General features: G+C 38.5%; 1 protein-coding gene across 3 annotated transcripts in view; it reads right to left on the bottom strand.

Moving 5' to 3' along the window:
• Positions 1 to 22,503, bottom strand: part of INTS4 (integrator complex subunit 4) — a 69,025-nt gene that overhangs the window by 17,101 nt on the left and 29,421 nt on the right. For all 3 annotated transcript variants that reach the window (XM_081154543.1, XM_081154544.1, XM_081154542.1), the window contains exons 11-17: positions 20,615 to 20,820; positions 16,053 to 16,195; positions 12,772 to 12,887; positions 10,044 to 10,177; positions 8,842 to 8,999; positions 5,645 to 5,738; positions 1,781 to 1,861 (exon numbers count right to left, since the gene is read on the bottom strand). In XM_081154543.1, coding sequence (XP_081010669.1) covers positions 1,781 to 1,861; positions 5,645 to 5,738; positions 8,842 to 8,999; positions 10,044 to 10,177; positions 12,772 to 12,887; positions 16,053 to 16,195; positions 20,615 to 20,820 — 932 coding nt within the window. The remainder of the gene's footprint in view (positions 1 to 1,780; positions 1,862 to 5,644; positions 5,739 to 8,841; positions 9,000 to 10,043; positions 10,178 to 12,771; positions 12,888 to 16,052; positions 16,196 to 20,614; positions 20,821 to 22,503) is intronic.

Here is a 22,503-nt window from a genome sequence, read left to right as displayed (position 1 = left end):
ATTAATGTAAGTGTTAAGAAAAATGTTTAGCACGTCTTGCAAAACAGAAAATAAACTATTTTGTCAATTGAAAAACAAAAGAAAGGCCTTCTTCTGGTAATAAAATCATCTTTGTTGATGATGTGAAGATATGAAAGTTTAATCACTGATAAAATTGTAAAGTACTGCTTGTTACCTTAAACCAAACTCACTGTGCTGTAGGAACAAATGAATATATGCCATAGGCTCAATCCCCAGCCACAGAGCGGGAGGCAACCAATTGATGTGTCTCTCTCACATCAATGTTTCTGTCTCTCTCTCTCTCTCCCCCTTCTACTCTCTCTGAAAAGCAATGGAAAATATATCTTCAGGTGAGGATTAAAAAATCCCCCAAAAAAGTCCTCAAGAATTTAGCATCATGAACCACTGGTAGCCATCCAGACAGACTGTCCTATGGGCATTGAGTTTGGGATAAGTGCAGAAAACAATGTCTATGATCTCAGCTCCAGTCCAGTGCATCTTAAGTCCTTGCTCTATTCTAGACAAATGAGCTACCCCCACTCAAATGATGCTTCTATTCCCCTTCTGTGCTTGCCTTCCTTTGAAGGCTTTGGGGTCAGAGAATTGACTCCAGGCTCTCCTACAACTGACAGTAGACAAGATACTTAATTACATGGTATCTTAGTTTCCCCATCTGTACATAGGGAAGAACAGTACCAACGTTAAAAAATTTAAAGGATTAAATTGGGCATGGAAAGACCTTTGCACACAGTATCTGGCACATAGCAATTGTAATTCTTTTCCTCTCTTTCTTCCAGACTACTGCTCCCTGATCCCCTCCCTCCCAACATGGTCCATTTTGGCACTCCAGTCATTAAGTTTTACTCCCTTACAATAAGCCACATAATAGGTCTGAGAGGGAGTCTAGATCAGATGAGAGATCAAGCAGAGTAGTGGAAAGAAAACATAGCTCTGGGTATTAGAGGATCTGTACTCAAATCACTGACTCTACTACCTATAAGCTCTATGAATTTAACCTTGCTGAGCCTTAACTGTTTCACCTGTAAAATGGCCTTAATACTTATTCCTACCTACTGGAATTATTGTGAGGGTTAATTAAAATAAATTTGAAATCATTTAGTGAACTGTAAAGTACCAATCACAGTCACCATCATTAGCTTTCTAACGGGTCATAATCACTGGGTTATGTACAGACTCACTATCCTGAAAAGTTCACCAAATCCCAATACCTAAGAATGAAAGGAAACTACTCAAAGCTAGAAATAAATAAACTCAAAGCAAATAAAATGAAATGCTACTTAATGAACTGGGGAGAAACGTAAGAACCTTTTAACATTCAAGAAATGGTACAGGCTAAAAATATACATAGCCTGAAAATGAGTTCAGCTACATTTTCAGATAAAAGATTCATTTATTGAATTTTAGTATATCTGAAATACAAACTGATAACATTTTAGAACACAAAAGAATCTTAGAAATCAGCTAATTGAACAGCCATTATTTTAAAGAGGAGAAAAAAATCCAGGGAGGTTAAGTAATCTGCTCAGTATCATCCAGCAAATTAGAGGCGCACCTGGGACTAGAACCCATGTCCCTTGACTCTAAAGCCAGTGTTGTGACCCCTAATTATGCTGCTTCTATCACTAAATTCTTTCATCACAGGTTGAAACTGGGGAGGCCACATCAGAGCAGTGGAGCCCTGTGAAGGCCTCTGGCTCTGACTTGAATGAGATAATTCCTGGACAGAGGTCTACTGAGGAGAAGGTTTCAATTAGCTTACCTGTTTTGCTGCTGCTGAGGCCAAATCACTTTGCTTCAAATACAAAGGGGCGGCCACATTCCACAGCTTTTCCTGTAAGGCCTACACAGACAAGTGAGGAGAGGACAGAACAGAGATCACAAAGACTGGCATATCATTTGAGACTTACATGTTTACTTTGCTTTGAAAATGTACTGTGATCAGGACTTCCTCTCAGTCTTATTCCTTTAAGCCAATAAGCCCTACTAATGGAGCTCGAGAAAACCAATGGTTTGAGCTAACTGAACTCCTCCCCATTCAATCCAATTCCTAGACCAAAGGCCCTATGTCCTAGACTAGTGTTTGTAAGCAGAGTGCAAGAGCCATGAAGGTATTACCAGAAGTCCAGGCAAGCCAGCTTCCGAGGCTCCTTGTTCCCAGAGCCACTGGACTACCCTGACTGCCTAGACCCTTCTTTCTTTTCTTTTTTTTTTTTTCTTTTCTTCTTTTCTTTTCTTTTCTTTTCTTTCTTTTCTTCTTTTCTTTTCTTTTCTTTTCTTTTCTCTCTTCCTTCCTTCCTTCCTACCTTCCTTCCTTCCTTCTTTTCCTTCCTTCCTTCCTTCCTTCCTTCCTTCCTTCCTTCCTTCCTTCCTTCCTTCCTTCCTTCCTTCCTTCCTTCTTTCTTTCTTTCTTCCTTTCTTTCTTTCTTTCTTTCTTTCTTTCTTTCTTTCTTTCTTTCTTTCTTTCTTTCTTTCTTTCTTTCTTCTTTCTCTCTTTCTCTCTCTCTCTCTCTCTCTTTCTTTTCTTTTCTTTCTTCTTTCTTTTCTTTCTCCTTCCTTCCTTCCTTCCTTCCTTCCTTCCTTCCTTCCTTCCTTCCTTCCTTCCTCCCTCCCTCCCTCTCCCTCCCTCCCTCCCTCCCTTCCTTCCTTCCTTCCTTCTTCTTTCCTTCTTTCCTTCCTTCCTCCTTTCCTTTCCTTTCCTTTCCTTTCCTTTCCTTTCCTTTCCTTTCCTTTCCTTTCCTTTCCTTTCCTTTCCTTTCTTCTTTCTTTCTCTCTCTCTCTTTCTCTCTTTCTCTCCCTCCCTCCCTCCCTCCCTCCCTCCCTCCCTCCCTCCCTCCCTCCCTCCCTTCCTTCCTTCCTTCTTTTTAATTTTATTTTTGTTTAAAATATTACAGATGTCCCTTTTTTCTCCCCAATGACCTGTTCCACCCCGTCCTTTCCCCCTCCCCAGTCCCTCTCCCTACCATTGTCCGTGTCCTTGGGTTGTGCATATATGCATATAAATTCTTTGGTTACTCTCTCCCCCTCTACCCACCCGCCCTCCTCCATCCCTCTGACATTTGTCAGTCTCATCTATGCTTCCATGTCATTGAATCTAATCTGTTCATCAGTTTATTAAGTTCTTTAGATTCCGCGTATAAGTGAGATCATGTGATGTTTGTCTTATTTCACTTAGCATAATATTCTTCAAGTCCATCCCTACTGTCCCAAAGGGTACGAGATTCTTCTTTACAGCTGCGTAGTATTCCATGGTGTAAATGTCCCACAGCTTTTTACCCACTCATCTACTGATGGGCACTTGGGCTGTTTCCAGATCTTAGCTATTGTAAACTGTGCTGCTATGAACATCAGGGTACATTAGACCCTTCTTTCTTGACGGTGGTTCTTTTTTTTTTTTTTGCCCCATGCTCACTATTCTCTGAATAGTCCCATCACCTTACTGGCATAGCTTTCCTAGATTCCACCCTCTCTCAAGCTTTCCACACTCAAAACTATCACTTAAAGCCACAGACTTCGCCTTCTCTCTCTCTCCTCTTCTATCCATCCATATGGCCCCATCTCTCATCTCTTGTCTAAACTTTTGCTATAGTCTCTAATTTCCACATTCCTTCTCAATTATAGACACAATCCAATGACACTACAAAAACCTAAATTAACACTGTCCAATGGAAACACAAAACGAGCCATGTATGTAATTTTACATTTTCTAGTAGCCACATTTTTAAAAGTAAAAAGAAATAGGTAAATTACTGAGATAGTTTACATGCTTTATTCATACAAAATCTAAGAAATCCAGTGTGCATTTTGTACTTTTAACACATCTCAATTTGAACTAACATTTCAAGTGTTCAATAGTTACATGTACCTGGTGATTTTCATATTGCACAGTGGCAGGTCTAGACTATAGATACAGAAAGTTTTAAATTCCCCAAGCCATACTATCTTTTCTTAAAATTAATTTAAAAAAATTGATTTCAGAGAGAAGAAGGGAGAGAGAAGGATAGAAACATCAATAATGAGAGAGAATCGATTGGCTGCCTCCTACACACCCCCTACTGGGGATTGAGCCCACTACCCAGGCATGTGCCCTGACCAGGAATCAAACTGTGACCTCCAGGTTCATGGGTCAATGCTCAACCACTGAGCCACACCAGCAGGGCAAAACCATACTATCTTATCAGAGATATTGTTTTTGAATATTTGCTTCCAATCATTTCTCATATGAATGTTTTTATAACATTGTAGTCACAAGGCTGAAGTAATTTTGCATGTTTTGGTACCTAACATTACATGGTATTTTGTGATACTGTTATATAATTCTTCATGAAGATCATTACTGGCTACAGAATATACTGGAAAGTAGATGTGCCACAATTGAGTTAGCTTGTCTCTGATTATCAAATACCTGCCTGCCTAGGGTTCTAAGTCTGGGTCCCTTACCTACCCTGCCTCCATGACACTGAGTAAACAACATAGTTCTGTTTTCTTTTTAGGAGTAATCTCTTCTCATTTCCTACTATAGAAAAGTAGATTCTTTTCAAAGGCCTTCTTGTATTCCCATGGAGAAGATAGCAAGCCACAGAAGAAGGAAAAAGACCAACAGTGACATGACACTTACTACGTACCAGACACTATGCCAAAGGCATTCACACACATTGCTTGTTACCAATCCTTACCTGGAGAGAGTTATTAGCCCTGTTTCACAGAAGCTCAGAAAAGCCAACAACTTTGCAAAAGGGCATAAGAAACTTTTTTGGGTGATGGAAATGTGCTATATCTTGACTGTGGTAGTGGTTATGCAAGTATATACATTTTAAAGAATCTATCTTGCTGAACAAGTGCTGTTTAAATCCCAACCCACTTCAGTGTACACACTCACCTTCACATGTATATACATACTTGCAAAATCTTAAGCTCTCACATCTTATAGTGGGAAATAATTTCTGACTTCTCCATTTATTCTGACTTTGAACAAATATCATTAATCATTTTGAAGACTAATAACATTTGGAGCTAAAGCCAAGATAAAGGTTTATCAAGTAAGAAGGGCTCTCCTAAGTCCTAAGCCTAAATTTATAGCAGAACTCTGCACTCTGCTGCAGAAGCTGAAAGCTACTAAACTAGTTTAATTGGTTTCCAATTCATCAAACTGAAACAGTTTCTTGAGTACCAATTTTGTGTGTGCCTATATATAATCTGACTACCTAGTTATGAAATGCCAGCAAGTTGGCCCTTTTAAGAGCAATGAAATCAACCTTTGACTAATTTTACTTTGACAAAGTGAAATTAGCATTTTAAGAATATAGAAGTTCATACAAGTTCTTTGCAATCAAATTAGAAAAAACAATGAAAATCCTTGGCATTCTAAAGAAAATGATTACGTATCTGATCTGCTCTATTAATGTAATAAAGAATTATGCCAAATTAAAAAATTTCAAATTCCTACATGAGTTAACAATTCTTTAATTAGGGCCAAATACAATTACACCACAGAGTACATAATTCTCCATTGCTAAGTGGCTGCAGAAGGCCATATATTGTTCCAATTATGGCCTCAGACACTGCCAGATCTGTTAAAGTGTGTCCTTAGCATCACACTTACAAAGCATAATGGGTCCAAACCAACCTTGATGAGAAGAAGTTGACACCGAAGATAGGCAGCAGAGAAGTCAGCTACTCCTGCCAATTCAGACTGAAGTTCTCCAAGTCTTTGCAGATCCCTGCAGTAAATAAAACCCCAAGCCAAACATAGCATAAGGATAGTGACAGCAATATAAAAATCATGTCAAAGCATTTTGCCATTTTACACCTAGTAAAGTGGCCATAAATTTTGAAAACAGCACCCAGTGCTGGAATGGTTACAATGAAAGTGGTTCACTCACACTCTGACAGCAGTTTAAGCTGATACAATTCTTTTGGAAAGTAAAATTGTACTATGCTATAAAAGTCACCCATATGGTCAAATATTTTGATCAGCAGCTTTATTTTTATTTATTTATTTTTAATCCTCACCCAAGGATAGTTTTTCCATTGCTTTTCAGAGAGAGTGGAAGGGAGAAAGATAGAAACATTGATGTGAAAGAGAGACACATCAAATGGTTGCCTCCCACACACAGCCCAGACCAGGTCCGGGGATCAAGCCTGCAACCGAGGTACATGCCCTTGACCGGAATCGAACCCAAGACCCTTCAGTCCGTGGGCTGATGCTCTAACCACTGAGACAAACTGGCTAGGGCTTGATCAGCAGCTTTAAGCTGAGAAGTTATTCTAAGAAAAATCTTCAACAGAAATGAAATACTTGATGCCTCATAATATACATTGTGTGGACTACTATAGTCAAATCTAGTAACTAGTTAAATATTCAATGGTAGAGGAATTTTAAATAATACTGTACATCCAGTCAATGGAATATTCTATAGCCATTAAAATATAAAATGGTAATAAGGTATATGATCTCATCCATGTAAAAACTACATATAGGAGAAAAATACAGCAAAATGATTTTCTGGATAAAGGTATTTAGGGGCTTTTTAGTGCCTTCTCCCAACTATGCTTTGTTTTCCAAGTGTTTTATACAATGAACAAGTATTTTTTGTACTACCAGAAAAAAGAAATATCTCCCTGTAGACAAGAAAATAGAAAGTGACACAAAGATAAAATAGTTGTATTGGGGCTCAGATTACTAATTTAAAAATTTTAATTTTTGGAACAGATAATACATACCTAGCTTATAGAATTACATTGATAAGATATAGAATTCAAAAGATACTAAAGGAGATACATAAATAAATTAGTCTACCTTCCTATACCTGTTCACTGCTAACCTGGTAAACTTATTCATATTTTTTTATCTTTTTGTTTTATTACTTCTTCTTAAAGAAGACCCTTTAACATTTTAAGTAATACTGGTCTGGTGGTCATGAACTCCTTTAGCTTTTTCTTGTCTTGAAAGCTCTTTATATATGTTCTTCAATTCTAAACAATAGCTTTGTTGGGTCGAGTAACCTTGGTTGTAGGTCCTTGCTTTTCATCACTTTGAAGGTTTCTTACCAATCTCTTCTGGCCTGCAAAGTTTCTGTTGAGAAATCAGCTGACAGTCTTATGGGAGCTCCCTTATAGGTAACTAATTGCTTTGATAGAAGTATATAGGGGTGGGCAGAAGTAGGTTTACAGTTGTGAGTATATAAAACACAGAGCTTATTCTTTTATTATTATTTATTACATTGTTTATTTGTTTTACAACTGTAAACTTACGCTTGTCCACCCCTGTAAGTTCTGAAGAGCCCCAAGGGTCATCTGATGTATTCTCCACTTGATACAAGAATCTCCTTCACTGCTGCATATCACAGAAAATCAATTTTAGAGTCACACAAATCTAGATTTAAATCCTGGTTCTGCTACTTCCTAGTAAATTGCTTCACTTCTCCAAATTTCCATTTCTACTTCATGAAATGGGAACATCTACCTCCAATGGTTGTAAAACATCGTCAGTCATCAATAACTGCGTCACCATTTGCTTTTCTCTCTGTATCTTTCACTATTCTGGTATCCTCCTCAGAATACACTCAGGTTAGAAACAGTTCCCAGGACTGACCACAGCACTAGAACAGTGGTCTGACCAGCCGGAAGCTCAGTCCAGCAGGACTATCACCTCATACAACCCAGATCATACAGATCACTTAAATCAAAGGGTGTTTACTAAGCATGTACTTATGACTAACTGATGACCATATTGGCTTACTTTTGTGCATTCTGTACTTGCTTTAGTGCTAAAATGATAAAAATAACTGTCAAGGACAAAACTTAAATGTTTATTTAGGTGGGGTTGAGGCAAGAAATGGAGTTTATTTTCCTGGGCTCGGAGCCAACAACTTCAGACAGTGGCCTCTCAGTGTGACTGAGGCATCACTTCAGAGTCAGCAAACTTTTTCTGTAAAGGGTCAGAGAGTAAATATTTCAGTCTTTGCAGGCTATGGAGTCTCTGTGGCAACTACTCAACTCTGCCATTATAGCATGAAAGCAACCATAGATAGTACCTAAAAGTGTGGTTGTGTTTCAACCAAACCTCGTTAATAAAAGCAGGCAGATATTGCTCTTGCTAAAGGCAAATGGATTTCAATTCTTTTTGTATCATTCAGGACATTCTAATAAGACCTGGCAGAGTCTGCTGGTTGTTCCCCAATCTTCTCCCCTTCCTCCTGAGTAACAGGGTCACCAAATGTTAACTTAGCACTGGTCACTCAGAACAAAGACTATATTTCCTAGCTCCTTGCAGCTAGATATGGCCATGTACCTCAAGTTCTAGTCAATGGGAAGCAAGTAAAATTAAAACATGCAACTTTGGGGGAGTGTCTTTAAAAGGGGTGGGGGTAGAAATGATACTGTTCTCATGATCTTTCCTTTTTCCTACAGGAATACAGAGGAGATAGAGTTTGGAGTTTTGGGCCTAGGCCCTTGATGATCATCTCAACTCTGTCCTGCCTATGAGAAAGAATTAATCTTTTCTCCTATTTAAACTACTATTATTTTGTATTTTCCACCACTCGTACTAGCTAATACACAAGGAAAGAAAAAGATAAAACAGCTTCTTTGTAACTCTTTCTAGTTTTGTACTAATCGTCAATCTGGTCATGAACAGAAAGAGTTTTGCTTTGTATATAATATGTTCAAACCACAATCTAACCCAAATATAAAAAAATCATAAAACCATGCATGAGTGTTGGCCTATAGTCAGAAAAACTAGCCTATAACCAACACTGGAAATCAAAACAGTCAAGCTGAGCAGAACAATGTTAACTCTAAGGAAAGGGACAATTGCCTCACCTGATGGTGAACTCTAGCAGCTCCTGAGTTCCCTGAGGGTCCAGGTGCTGAAGACTGTACACCCTTTCAAGGCTCTGCTGCAGGAACTGATGGGAAGGATCTTCTTGAGGTGTGATATTGGGGTAAACAGCTGATGACACAAGTTTTCTACCTGATAACTAAGCAAACATAATCAGGTTATAGTGTCATCATATTCTGAGGCTCAACTTTGTGTAACACAAAGAAATCAGGAAAAAAAAAGTGAGTCAAACAAAGTAAAGGGGACAAAAAGCTAGGGGATTCTGTAAATAACCTTTCTTCCCTTCCCCAGCTTCAGTGGGAGAAAGGGAAAAAGAGAGAAAATGAACATTGTCTACTGGACATAGCCACAAGCTGCAAGGAGAAAAAGAAAAGAGAATGGTATACTATTGTTTTCTATTGCTAACTGAAATAAATGGGCTAACCACAGAAATGGGACTAAAAATTAATGTTATTGCCCTAGCCAGTTTTGCTCAGTGGTTAGAGCGTAGGGTCCCAGGTTTCATTCTGGTCAAAGGCACGTTGTACCTCAGCTGCAGGTTCAATCCCCGGCCCTGGTCAGAGCATGTGTGAAAGGCAACCAATCAATGTGTCTCTCTCACACTGATGTTTCTGTCTTTTCCCCTCCTTTCCACTCTCTAAAAAAATCAACGGAAAAATATCCTCAGGTGAGGACTAATAACAACAAAAAAGTATTGTTATCACATTTACTTTTATTCTTTCTTTCTCTATTTAAAATTACCCTCATTTTTATCAGAGCCAAATCAAGACCAATCTATTTACTGCATTAAGTCCAGTTTTAATTTGATCCTCCCCGATTTTTTAATTTATTTCTTGATTTTAGAGAAACATCAGTTTGTTATTCTACTTATTTATGCATTCATTGGTTGAGTCTTGTATATGCTCTCACCAGGGATCGAACCCATAACCTTGGTGTACTGGGATGACGCTCTAACCAATTGCTCCTAACATAACATAATCAATAACCTAGGAAAATTTAAAAAATGAATCTTTTTAAAAGGTAATAAGTGAAAACACAAAACAATGGGATAGAGCCCAAGAGAGAGAGAATGAATGAAACCTTTTCAGAGAATATACAGTCTGTTTTCTGATAGTTAACAACCACAAAAAGACCAAACATTAAAAAACCAAAAACAAAGACAAAAGATGTTTTTTCAACATACCCTCAAGGCAGGAACAAGGTGAGAAAGACTGTCCCGGAGGTAGGCATAGTGCCTGAAGGTATGATCCGAGAACAATGCTGGCATTGTTGGACAGCTTTTAGCAGCATTGAAGATAAGAACCAAAACTGCAATGTCTGATGGATGAGTGAATTAAGTAAACTTGGAGGAATAAAAGGTAGCGCTTGGTCAGGAAGTGGGTGTCCCCACTTCCTGCCCCCAAAATTCCCACTAAATGACTACAATTTTCTAATACAGAGACAGATTATCCTACTCCAAATTACCCCAATTACCAAAGGTTTTTAAAAATAATGCCTGATACTGTTGAGAATACAAATAAATGGAAACTTTTGGTATATTGGCTACTAAAGCACATACTGACACAATCCCTTTAGATAATAATTTGGTATTAGACAATAAGAGTCTTATGAATGTTGAGTAATTCCACATCTCAAAATCTATTCTAAGTAAATAATCAGATAGCACAGAATCATTTATAATAGCAAATAATCAGAAACAACCTAAATATCCAAAACCAGGAGAATAACTATACAACTTTTGCTTCATCTACTTGATGAAGTATTACACAATCATTAAAAATTATACTTATAAAGAATTTACAATACTGTATCATAAGCATTTTGTCACAAGTGAAAAAAGCAGGCTCTAAAATATAGAGGATATGATAGCTATCTATTACCAAATATTTGTTGAAGAAATATATATTTTTTAAAAATAAAAAAACAGAAAATCCCAACCCCCAGATTTTAAAAAAGGGAGAAAGAAATACACCAAAATATTAACTGTTGATTACTTTGGTTAGTAGAACTTTGGGTGTTAAACACAAAGTTTCTTCTAATTTGTTTTTGGATTTTCTTTCTATGCATATTGATTTTACAACACAGGGAAAACTCAGAAACTTAAAAGTAAAAGATAAACGTAACTTCCCATCTTCTGTATATACCCCTATGGCAGAGCCTGCTGTTTGCCTATCCAGGATTCATTCTTCTCTTTTTCCTTACTAATAGAATACTGATTTTATTCCAAATATCCCTTAACTTCCTACCTAGAACCTGATGATTGGAGCTCTAGTAATAGTCATAGGCAACTGAAGATGGCACAACAGAAAAACAGAAGGAGCCTGGATCACCAAGGATAATGTGGAGCTGCTATACCAGTGCCATATTGCTTACCTCCAACTTCTTTTACACTAGAAACAAGTAAACACTATAATTTGCTTAAGGAGCATTTGGGGGCAATCTCTGTTACAGCCAAACATATTTCCTAAATAACACAATCCTCCAACTACCCCCCAGAAAAGTACCTTAATAGGCTTTTAAAAGTGTTTTGTTGCCCGGCCGGGCGTGGCTCAGCAGTTGAGCATCGACCTAGGATCCAGCCAATCGGGGTTTGATTCCTGGTCAGGGCACATGCCTGGGTTGTGGGCTTGATCAATGACTCTCTCATCATTGATGTTTCTATCTCTCTCTCTCCCTCTCCTTTCCTCTCTCTGAAATCAATAAAGATATATTTTAAAAAAAAAAAAAAGTGTTTTGTTTTTGTTTTTAATGTGAAAGAGCCTTCAGATTCAGAACCTTTTGATATGCCATGTGAGATTTGTAGTAATACCTAGCCCACAAGCCCCTCTCTGATGAGCTGAATTTCAAACAGTTACACTACTGCACCTTTAGAGGTAGGTCTGAGATGTGCCTTTCTTAGAAGTAAACACAGCCCGGCCGGGCGTGGCTCAGCGGTTGAGCGTCAACCTGGGATACAGGCAATTGGGGTTCCATTCCTGGTCAGGGCACATGCCCAGGTTGTGGGCTCGATCAATGACTCTCTCATCATTGATGTTTCTATCTCTCTCTTTCCCTCTCCTTTCCTCTCTCTGAAATCAATAAAGATATTAAAAAAAAAAAAAAAAGCCAAAAAGAAGTAAACACAGAGTTGAATATTGGTTAATACATCAATTGCAAGGATCTTTTTAAAAAATTCTCCAAATGCACTGTAAAAATAAACAGAATTAAGAGAGAATACAATGGACATCTTACAACAGCCAGTTATCTGGCTGATCCCCAGGTCTCAATATAACCCCTAAACTTCACCAAGGGTCTGCCACAGAGCAAAAAGAACCAAGGGAGAACATGGATGCAGTAATGTAAATGTATTCCCATCACCGGAAAGCAATCCAATTGCATGGCATGCTGTCCATGGCAATCACAAACCCACTGAACTTGTATCAGAGGCAGAGCAGCTCCGCCCCATCCACTCATTCAGGCTGCAGATCAAATTAAACATGGAATAAGACACAGGGGAAAGTCTACAGGCTTTAAATCAAAGACGTTCAACTGTGAATCCCATATTTAATGCTTGGAGAGTCATTTAGACTCTCTGAGCCTCAGTTTTCTCATTTTTAAGCTGGGAATAATACCTCCTTTCAGGGTTGTTTGGAAGATCATTAATAAAACGTATAAAGCATTTAAACAGTATGTAGAATATAGCAGGTGTTCAATAAGTGGTGTAAAAATTACTAGTTTTAAATGGCAAAGGCGAATTACTGTGAAAACAAGAAAGAAAGCTGAGAATAACCACCAGGGTAGGCTCCTTCAGGATATACTCTCGTCTAAAAGAAATGAAAAAATAAAACTCAGACTACCTAAGCTACACTACAGAAAAAGATGCCAGAATTCCCTGCCAAGTCAGCAGTGTCTGTCCTAAGTGCAGAGGATACATGCTGGATCATCCATGTCTGGTTCAGCTGTGTCAAAAAATGGGTGGGTGCTCAGGAGCTCTGGTACCAAGGGAAGCACCAAGGTTGGATGTCGACTTCCCAGAAACTTCAGGCATCTAAAATAAACAAAATGAGAACCCACTTTAGTAAGTTAAGAAGTGCTTTTTCAAGTATTAGGGTTTAGAATCAGAAAGCCTGATTCAGAATTGAAAATTCTCAACCATCCACTTTTGCTACCTCTAAGACTTCAGATAAGTCATTCAGTTATTCTAATACTCAGTCATCTAAAAAATTGGTTATTATGAAGGCAAAAGAGCTGATATGGCAGATATTACTACTGCTTTTTAACTAACAGCCATTTCCTCCATCTTCCTTGCCAAGAGAACTCTGATTTTACACAGGTATCAGGTAGGTAGCAAAGTGCTTAGAGAACACAGGCCCAGCCCAAGGACTCAATCGCAAACGGTTTAAACCCATGATGGCAACCCCATCCATATTTTCCAGTGACTGGTATGCAGACAATCAATCAAGTAACCCAGTTCTGGTCAATGGAGCAAGAGGGGAAGTCTGCTGTAGAAATGAGGTATCTGGTATCTGTCATATAGTAAGAACTCAATTGGCTATTAGTTAGCTATTAATTGGCTATCAATTAATCATTATGACTACATTAAGGTTCATTATAAGCTATCAAGAACTACATATGTGCTGGTAATTATGCATTTTTATTATTCTGTATTTGTTAAGTTCTGGTTTAGAAGGTGTGCTGAATTGAAAAGAAATATAAACCTTAATTTCTGTTCTCAGTGAGTTTATAATCCAGCTGAGGCAAAGATGACTAACACAAGGTAATGAACTATCAAATGAATGATACTCTGCTTTCTGCCTGTCAAAGGTAGAAGAGATTATGATCAGAGAAAGTTTCACAATGGAGACGGGACTTCACCAGGGACTGGAGAATAGGGAGACTGGCAAAAGAGAGACAACAAACACCATGAACAAATTCATGGATATATGGGGTATGAAAGGCATCACATTTAAAACATTTGATATTGTTAGGAAACTTTCTCCCAGTCCTGTTTTTCCTTCTATGTGGAAACAACTTCACTCATTTTCTGACTTCTCTCAGGGTTTTTACTCACTGTGCCTCAGAGAACTTTGTAAAGGTTGTAGTTTGGCCTCTAGGTGCCACTCCTTTATTTCCATCTCTCATTCTATTTAGATCTCAGGTGGAGAATACAAGAGCTATTAATTAGGTTCCCTCAGGACCCCTAAGTATCCGGGCCTCTCTAAAGCTAGACTTCAATTCTGACTTGTAATATTTTTTACTATCTCATCCACCTCCCAACCTATACATTTCCTTCTTCTCCCTTCCAGCTATTTGAGGGTTAGGTCTCTGAGATTAATCCATTTTTAAATCTCTACAGCACCTAACAGTGACTGGGTTATTAACAAGTGTTCAATAAGCATTTGTTGAAGGAACTAAAGGTATATAAACAGACCAAACTATCTCCTTCAAAACTTTCATTTATGTATGTATCTTTAGCAAGGTCTTAAAAACATGCCACTATGACTATTCCTTCACAGTTTTAACACATTCTTTTTTGATATTTCTAAATAAAGCCACTGTAACCTTGACTTAACATTTCAACTTAGCGATAAAAGGCTGTATAGTCTGCCTTTGCTCAAGGCTACAGCCACCCCTTGGTTTTCTTGAAGTGTGTAAATAAAGCCCTGTGTTTTCATTCCTTATCTAGCCTTTTTTACAGCTTAGAGAAGTCCGTTCTGGGGGAGAAAGGGCTGCTTGGCGCCAGCCATGAAGATCTACGGTGTCTACAGTAAATCTACAAATTACTGTTTGAGGAGAGCCCCAAAATGGGGGGAGGAAGCTCGAAAAGTGGCATATTCCCAGTCCCTCAGCCCTCTCCCTTTCCTGTGCTCCCCCTTCTCAGAAGAAGCTGTGCTTCACATTCCCCTCCCCCTAATCTCTTTGTTTTGCTTTCCATCTCCATCTTTATAAAAGCCTCTGCCTAAATTGAGTATTAAGACAGGTTTTTGAGGACTGGGAAAAGTCCTCCATCTTCTCAAGATGCCAGCACTCAAATAAACCTCTTTACTTTTCATTAGCACCTGTCTCAAAAGTTTGGCTTTCGTTGCGGCAGGCAGCAGAATCTGGGTTTGGTTACATCACCATTCAAGAGAAGAGGTGGAAAAAAAAAATCAAGTGATAATTAGGTCACTTCAAAATCTTTTGGAGCACTTTAAGGTGAAGGAGTTTTCTGTTTACAATTATCCAATAAAGACAGTCTTAACATAAATATTCCAGATGAACCAAATAACCGCAAATCTTATTTTAAGGCAAGAAGAAGGTTCTGCTAAACACTCTATAACAATCCCTTCCATCAAGCAAAATGGATTCTTTCTGTATTCCCAAAGAAGTAAAGATATTGATATTGATATAGGTGTTTCTCCCCACCCCAACCCCCACACACCAAATGACTGAGTGCTCCTTGAAGATAATCAATAAATGTATATTGAATTGAGCTGAACTGAACATGAAGAAACAGCAAAACAGATAACCAGGTATCAAAAATTTTACCTAAAGCAAGACTTCTCTGGTATTTTTAGTTTTTAATATATCTTCCAAGTACCTGATTTGACCAAGTTTATCTACTCTCAGTAACACATTTTTCAAAAATCAAGAAACTACATAGTTGGAGTGATCTCATCACATAAGCTCATTTAAATATGTGGAGCACACACATTTTTATATTAAATGTAAGCAAGTAGTTCTTCAAACGGCAATTCATGAGCAGTGTTAACAGTCTGACTCTAGTCAATAAAGCTAGAAGTAATCAAGGGAAAAATGATTGAGATTTTCGGAACAAGTGCCAGCCCTGCCTCTAATCTCTCAATGATGGTTGTGATCTTGTACAAAATGCAAACTAGACAAGCAGTAATTAACACTATATTGGAGAAAAAGGAAATCTAATCAGTTCATCTCTATATTTCCAATGCTTACCATAAGGCTTGGCACATAGAAAGCACATAGTAGGCATATATTTGCTAGGTGGATGAATCAACAAATGAATAAATAATCTAAAGTAAAATATTCCACTTAGGAATCAGACTCCAGAGAGTCTGGTTAAGATGAATCAGGTTTCCAAATTTAAGGCAAAATGCAGGGCCATATCCTCAATTATGATGATCCAATGAATAATATCAACAATGTACATGTACCACATTATTTGACTCAGTGAGCAAATGAACAAAAAAGTCCTTACTTCCATATGGAGTCCCTGTCTGTAGGGTACTTGGCTAAATTTTTCAGCAGCTCCACCAGTGCAAGATGAATCCCTTCTTTGGTTGAAACATTAGCACAGCATAAGAGTTCATGAAGAGCCTCCCTAATATCTCTGGATGAATCCTTTAAAAAAAAAAGATAATAATAACAGCACTCACTATGGATTAGGTTTTTTATGGAGGAGTGTACAAGTTACAGTGACAGTACAGGATAAAAAAGTCTCAATTTTCTGGGAGGGGAAGGGCTAGTAGTTGAGAAGACAGAGGTGACATATGAACTTAGATTTGAAGAATTCATTCATTTGGTCATTTGTTTACACATTCAACATTTATTGAGCACTTAGTAAACACTCAAACCTTTGTCAAGTTCCTACTGTGTACTAAATGCTAGAGATTTAACAGTGATTAAAATCAAATCCCTATATGCATAACTCATGGACACAGACAGTGTGTGGTGAAGGCCTGGGGAGGGGAGTGGTACAGGGTAGAAGAGGTCAATGGGGGAAAAAAGAGGACATCTGTAATATTTTGAACAATTAAAAAAGTAATTTAAAAAAATAAATAAAATCCCTGCTCTCAGGAGCTTCATTCTAATGCAAAGACAAAAATAAACGGCTAAATATATAGGTCAGATATTGTTAAGTATTATGAAGAAACTATAAAGCAGGTTAAGGGAAAGAGTGCTGGGTTAAGTGGGATATTTTACACCAGATAATCAAAGGGAACAGCACACATAAAGGCCATGAGGTGGAAACATGTTTGAAAAATAGCAAGGAAGCCAGTGTGGCTACAGCAGAGTAAACAAAGGGAGTAGTACAAGATGATGTCAGGAAAGTGGCCTTTTCCCTCTCAACATCTATCTCCTGCTCAACCTCACTAAAATGACTAGGTCACCAACAATTTCTTAATGCTAAAGCCAATGAACACATCGGTTCTACTCTTATTTGAAATCTCCACAGTATTTTTTTCCAATTCTTTACAACTTTTTAATATAGACCATTTGAAACATAGACGAAAGTAGAGATAATAAATTCCCCAGTTTCAACAATTAACTCTAGCCAATCTTGTTTCGTCTATACCTTCACCCACTCCTCCTAATCAGATTATTTTGAAGGCAATCACAGGGAAATGATAGCATTTCACTGGTAAATATTTTCATAAATATGTCTTTTAAAAAATAATTATTTATTTTAAAATATGTTAGTTTTTTTTTAAATTTATTTTAGAGCAAGAGGAAGGAAGATGGGGAGAAAGAGGGGGAAGCATTGATGTGAGAGAGAAACATCACAACCTGGGCATGTGTACTGACCAGGAATCAAACTGGTGGCCCTTCAGTGCAAGGGACGATGCTCAACCAACTGGGCCGCACCAGCCAGGGCAATAATTCTTTACTTAAAAAAACACAAAACTAATATCATGTCTAAAAATTTAATAATTCCTTAATATCCAATATCTAGTCAGTACTCAAAACTTCTCCAACTGACTCAAAAAGTGATTCTGAGATTCATCCACAGTGTTACGTGTATCAGCAGCTCATTTCTTTTTATTATTGAGTAGTATTCCATTGAATAGATGTACCAGTTTATTTACCCCTTCAACTGAAGGAGTTTGTATTGTTTCCAGTTTGGGTCTATTATCGCTAAAGCCACAATAAACATTTGCATACAGGCTTTTGAAACATAAGTTTTCTTTCCTTTTTTTTTTTTTTTAATTGTTGAAAATATTACAGATGTCCCCTTTTTCCCCACTGGCCCCTTCCACTCCACACCCACTCCCCGCCCCAGGCCTTCACCACACTATACTATTGTCTGTGTCCATAGGTTATGCATATATGCATATAAATTCTTTGGTTAATCTCTCTCTGCCCCCCCACCCTCCCTCTAAGATTCATCAGTCTGTTCCATGCTTCTATGTCACCGAATCTATTTCAATTCTCTTTAGTAAACAATTCACAGTGGGACTACAGGATCATATGGTAAGCATATGTTTAACTCGATAAGAAACTGTCACTGGTTTCCAAAGTGGCTCTACCATTTTGCATTCCCATCAGTAGTGTATCAAAGTGTCAGCTGCTGCTCATCCTCACAGTACTTGATATGGTCAGGGTTTCTTTTGTTTTTGTTTTTAATATCTCACTATGGTTTTATTTTTAATTTTTTTTTTTTTAAATATATCTTTATTGATTTCAGAGAGAGGAAAGGAGAGGGAGAGGGAGAGATAGAAACATCAATGATGACAGAGTCATCAATCAAGCCCACAACCCGGGCATGTGCCCTGACCGGGAATCGAACTCCAATCGCCTGGATCCTAGGTCGACGCTCAACAGCTGAGCCACGCCCGGCCAGGCCTCACTGTGGTTTTAATTTACATTTCCCTAATGACTAAAGCCAAGACCCTGCCCCCTTGACAAGCTCACAGTCTTCTGGAATAAAGAATTAAATAAGCTGAACACATACTGATAAATACTACAGCAGTATACACAGGGTGTTATAAAAATACAGAGAGGCCCAGCCAGTTTTGGCTCAGAGGTTGAGCATCAACCTAGGATCCAGATCGCAGTTCAGTTCCTGGTCAGGGCACATGCCCGGGTTGCGGGCTCAATCCCCAGTTGGGGCGTGCAGGAGGCAGTCAATGAATGACGACTCTCTCACCACTGATGTTTCTGTCTCTCTCTCCCTCTTCCTTCCTCTCTCTGAAATCAATAAAGATATATTAAAAATGAAAAATACAGCCCGGCTGGGCGTGGCTCAGCGGTTGAGCGTCGACCTGGGATCCAGGCGATCAGGGTTCGATTCCTGGTCAGGGCACATGCCCAGGTTGTGGGCTCGATCAATGACTCTCTCATCATTGATGTTTCTACCTCTCTCTCCCCCTCTCCTTTCCTCTGTCTGAAATCAATAAAGATATATTTTTTTAAAAAATTAAAAAAAAAATACAGAGAGCCCGGCCAACCTGGCTCAGCGGTTGAGCACCGACCTATGATCCAGGAGATCATGGTTTGATTCCCAGTCAGGGCACATGCCCGGGTTGCGACTTGATCTCCAGTGGGGGGCATGCAGGAGGCAGCAGATCAATGACTCTCTGATCATTGATGTTTCTCTGTCTCTCTCTCCCTTCTTCTCTCTGAAATCAATAAATATATTTAAAAAAATAAAAATGAAAAATAAATGAAAATACAGAGAAGTGCTATTTAGCCCATGTGGGGGGTAGGAGGTGGGTAGGGAAGGCTTCCTAGATATGTTGCCTAATGTAGATCCTGGCAATAAACTAGTCTGTCAGGTGAAAAGTGGACATTTTGTAGGCAAAGGGGGAAAAATTACAGTGAGGGCAAAATAGTGAAGAAAAGCATAGTGATTAGGGAATGACTACTACCTAGAGTTCAAGGTGAGCAATGATGGGGGGAAAGCCAAAAAGACATTACAGAGACCATCCATGAAGAACAATCTACAGAATACAAACTTATCTTCCTAGGAAAAAAAGACATGAAAAATTATAAATAACGATAACTCAGGAAAAATCTTAATTGAAGTACTAAAGAACTGAAAGAATAGAGAACTTCAAAATCAAAACACCCAGTCTGTTTTCTGAAGTATGTAGAGAAATCTGTAACAAGTACTAATGACTAAAAGTCAAACTGCTATCCCTTTCACAATATCTGAAATCCGCCCCCCCACCCCCAAAAAAACAAACCAGAGGCCAAATTTCACTTAGTAATATTCTGAAAAACTCAGTACTTACAAATAAAATCCAGACACTTTAGAAAAATAAATCAAGAACCACAGCCTGGGAGGCAAATTTGTGTTTTTATCCTGGCACAGGCAAGTACTTGCTGTGTGACGTCAAACAAATTACTTTTTTCTCTGTAAAACTCCAGGGTTGAATGAACTGACCCCTACCTGACATCCCTTCCTGCTGTAACATCCTATGACTCACTAGAAGAATTAAATCAAAGGCTGAGAATTCTTTACTCTTTAGTCCCTGTCTTATCTACAGCCACTTCCTTCCTCGCCTCCATCTCTTCAACTCTATGCTACACTGAATTCCTCTTTTTAGAAAAATTTATCTTTACTGTTGAAAGTGTTACAGATGTCCTCACAATGAATTCCCTTTAATTCCTTGAATATATCACAGCCACTCTCAGCTCTGGGTCCTCAGACATTACTCCTTCTGTTGGTGCTCCTGCACTCTACCAGCAGAGCTGCTCCTTCCTAGGAAAATGCCTCATAAGTCCTCCTCCTCCTCCAAGTCTCCACGCCATTCCTTCTTTCTCCCATATCTCCTGTAACAGTTCAGGTTAGATACTCTATGTATTCCCAGGGTACCCCGTCCTTTCCTGACCACAGCAACACTAAGCTTTATTTGAATTTCCTGTTTAACATCAGTCTCCTCTATACTGGTGGAGTAGTGTGATCAGAAGGCAGAACTGTGCTATTTACACACTATTGTACCACCAAAACCTAGCAAAATGCCTGGTTTAAAAAAAAAAAAAGTGGCACCAAGTAGGTACTGATGAAGAAATTAGTAATACACTGTGAACACTCACCTCTAACACACCCAGGATAGTGTCCAGCTGATCCTCTCGGAGGGTGATATTGTTGGAGATTTTTCTCATGGTATGTATGGACTGCAGACGTACTTCCTCAATTTCATCATTAAACATGTCAACCAGGAAATCAAGGCACTTCTCAGCAAAAGAGGGTGAAGATTGGGCCAGCATGCAGAGAGCCTCCACAGCTGCAATGCGGACCTCTAGACAAAAGGAGACAAATACAATTGCATATCAAGTTAAGAGCCATGGAAAAAAATCCAAGGATTCCTTCTCATTCAGCTTTGTCTTTTGCTTTCTACTCCTCTCCCATTACAAACTCTGTCTGGGAGATCCCCTCCATGCCCACAGGTTCAGCTTCCACCTTCACTTCGACCTAAGAACAAGAGCTTTGATGTCACAGGGACTAAGGTTTAGATCCTGACTGTGCAGACATGTGATCGAGTCACACACCTGTCTCCATTAACTGAATTTCTTGAAAACTAAGTTTTTATTTATCTTACTATTCCAACCACAGTAAAGTGCTTTTTTTAAAAAAAGGAAGTTTTTAAATAATATTATTAAAACAGGCTAGATATCATTATTCTTATTTTAGAGATAAGATTCAGCAACGTGCATTAACTTGTCTCAAAGTGAGTAAGAGCAGAGATAAGACTAGTGCCCAGGTCGGTTGATGATATAGACTAGCACTGTATAATGGTTAAAGGTAGATGCTCTGGGATGACTGAGATCTCACAGTGAACTGTGAAGAGTAATCCCTCCACAAACTTGGAAGTGATCTTGAATAAGTAACTTAACTTCCTAGCACCTCAATTTTCTCACCTGTTCAATGGAGATAATACTCATTTCCTTACAGAGTAGTCAGAATGACTAAATGACATAATGTAAGTAAAGCACATAGCACACTGCCTGGCACACATTAAAAGCTAAACATTAGCTATAGCAAGGTATTGTAAGCACTCTGAAAACAGAGCCATGTCTTCTACCTCTTTGCATGCTCAGAACATGTAACAGTGGAATTACTGAATCTAGGAAGCCCTTCCTTCATTCACTAACAATGTTTCCTGAACATGTACCTACATTCCAGGCTCTGTGCTAAGTGCTGGGAGACAGATGAGAGAATAGTAAGCTACAATGTTCACAAGACTTTCATAAATGCTAGTTTCGTTCCAGTGGTTCCCACATGGTTCTGCAACACAATATACAGTTTCAAAAAAGAAAACACTTAAATTGTGGTTAAAACTCACAAATATAGTTTGGTTTTGTATAAGAAAATTTTATAGACACTTTAAAAGCAGAGTCACTACATTCAAGGTAGATGACAGATTTTTCCTAGTAGTTAGGAATTCCTCCTTTTAATGAGAAGGGAAGAATTTGCTCCACTTCACAAAAAAATGTAATTTAAATACAAAATTGCTAATTACAAAGCAAGCCAGAAATGGACCCAAATGTGTTAACTGCTGGCTTTTCTTCCCAGGGCTTTATCTATTATACCACACTGATTCCTGTGTAACTCCTGCAGCTCCATCAGAGGAATCACAGAGAAACTCCTATCAGCATGAGATAACCAGAGCTGACAAAATTCCAAGCAAAAACAAAGAAACTTGGTGTTTTACTTTGTATGTATTGCCTGGAGACAGACAGGTAAATCAACAGTTCTACTGGACTTTTTGGAACGCTGAAAGTATATTATAGTCTTTTTAAGGGTCCAGGGCTGAGAAAAGGAATTTGCTATGTTGCGGGGGAGAAGAGGGGGAAAGATTGTTTCTCTGCTGTCTGAACATGTGTAATTAAATCCTGGCTTTGCTATTTACTAGCCTTGTGCTGAATACTGAAGTTATAAAGATCCACAAAACCGAGACTTCTCCCATAGCCAACCTGCAAGA

This window comes from Miniopterus schreibersii (assembly GCF_964146895.1).
Source record: "Miniopterus schreibersii genome assembly, chromosome: 12".
NCBI classification, from domain to species: domain Eukaryota; kingdom Metazoa; phylum Chordata; class Mammalia; order Chiroptera; family Miniopteridae; genus Miniopterus; species Miniopterus schreibersii.
This window is presented reverse-complemented; position numbering and strand designations above follow the sequence as displayed.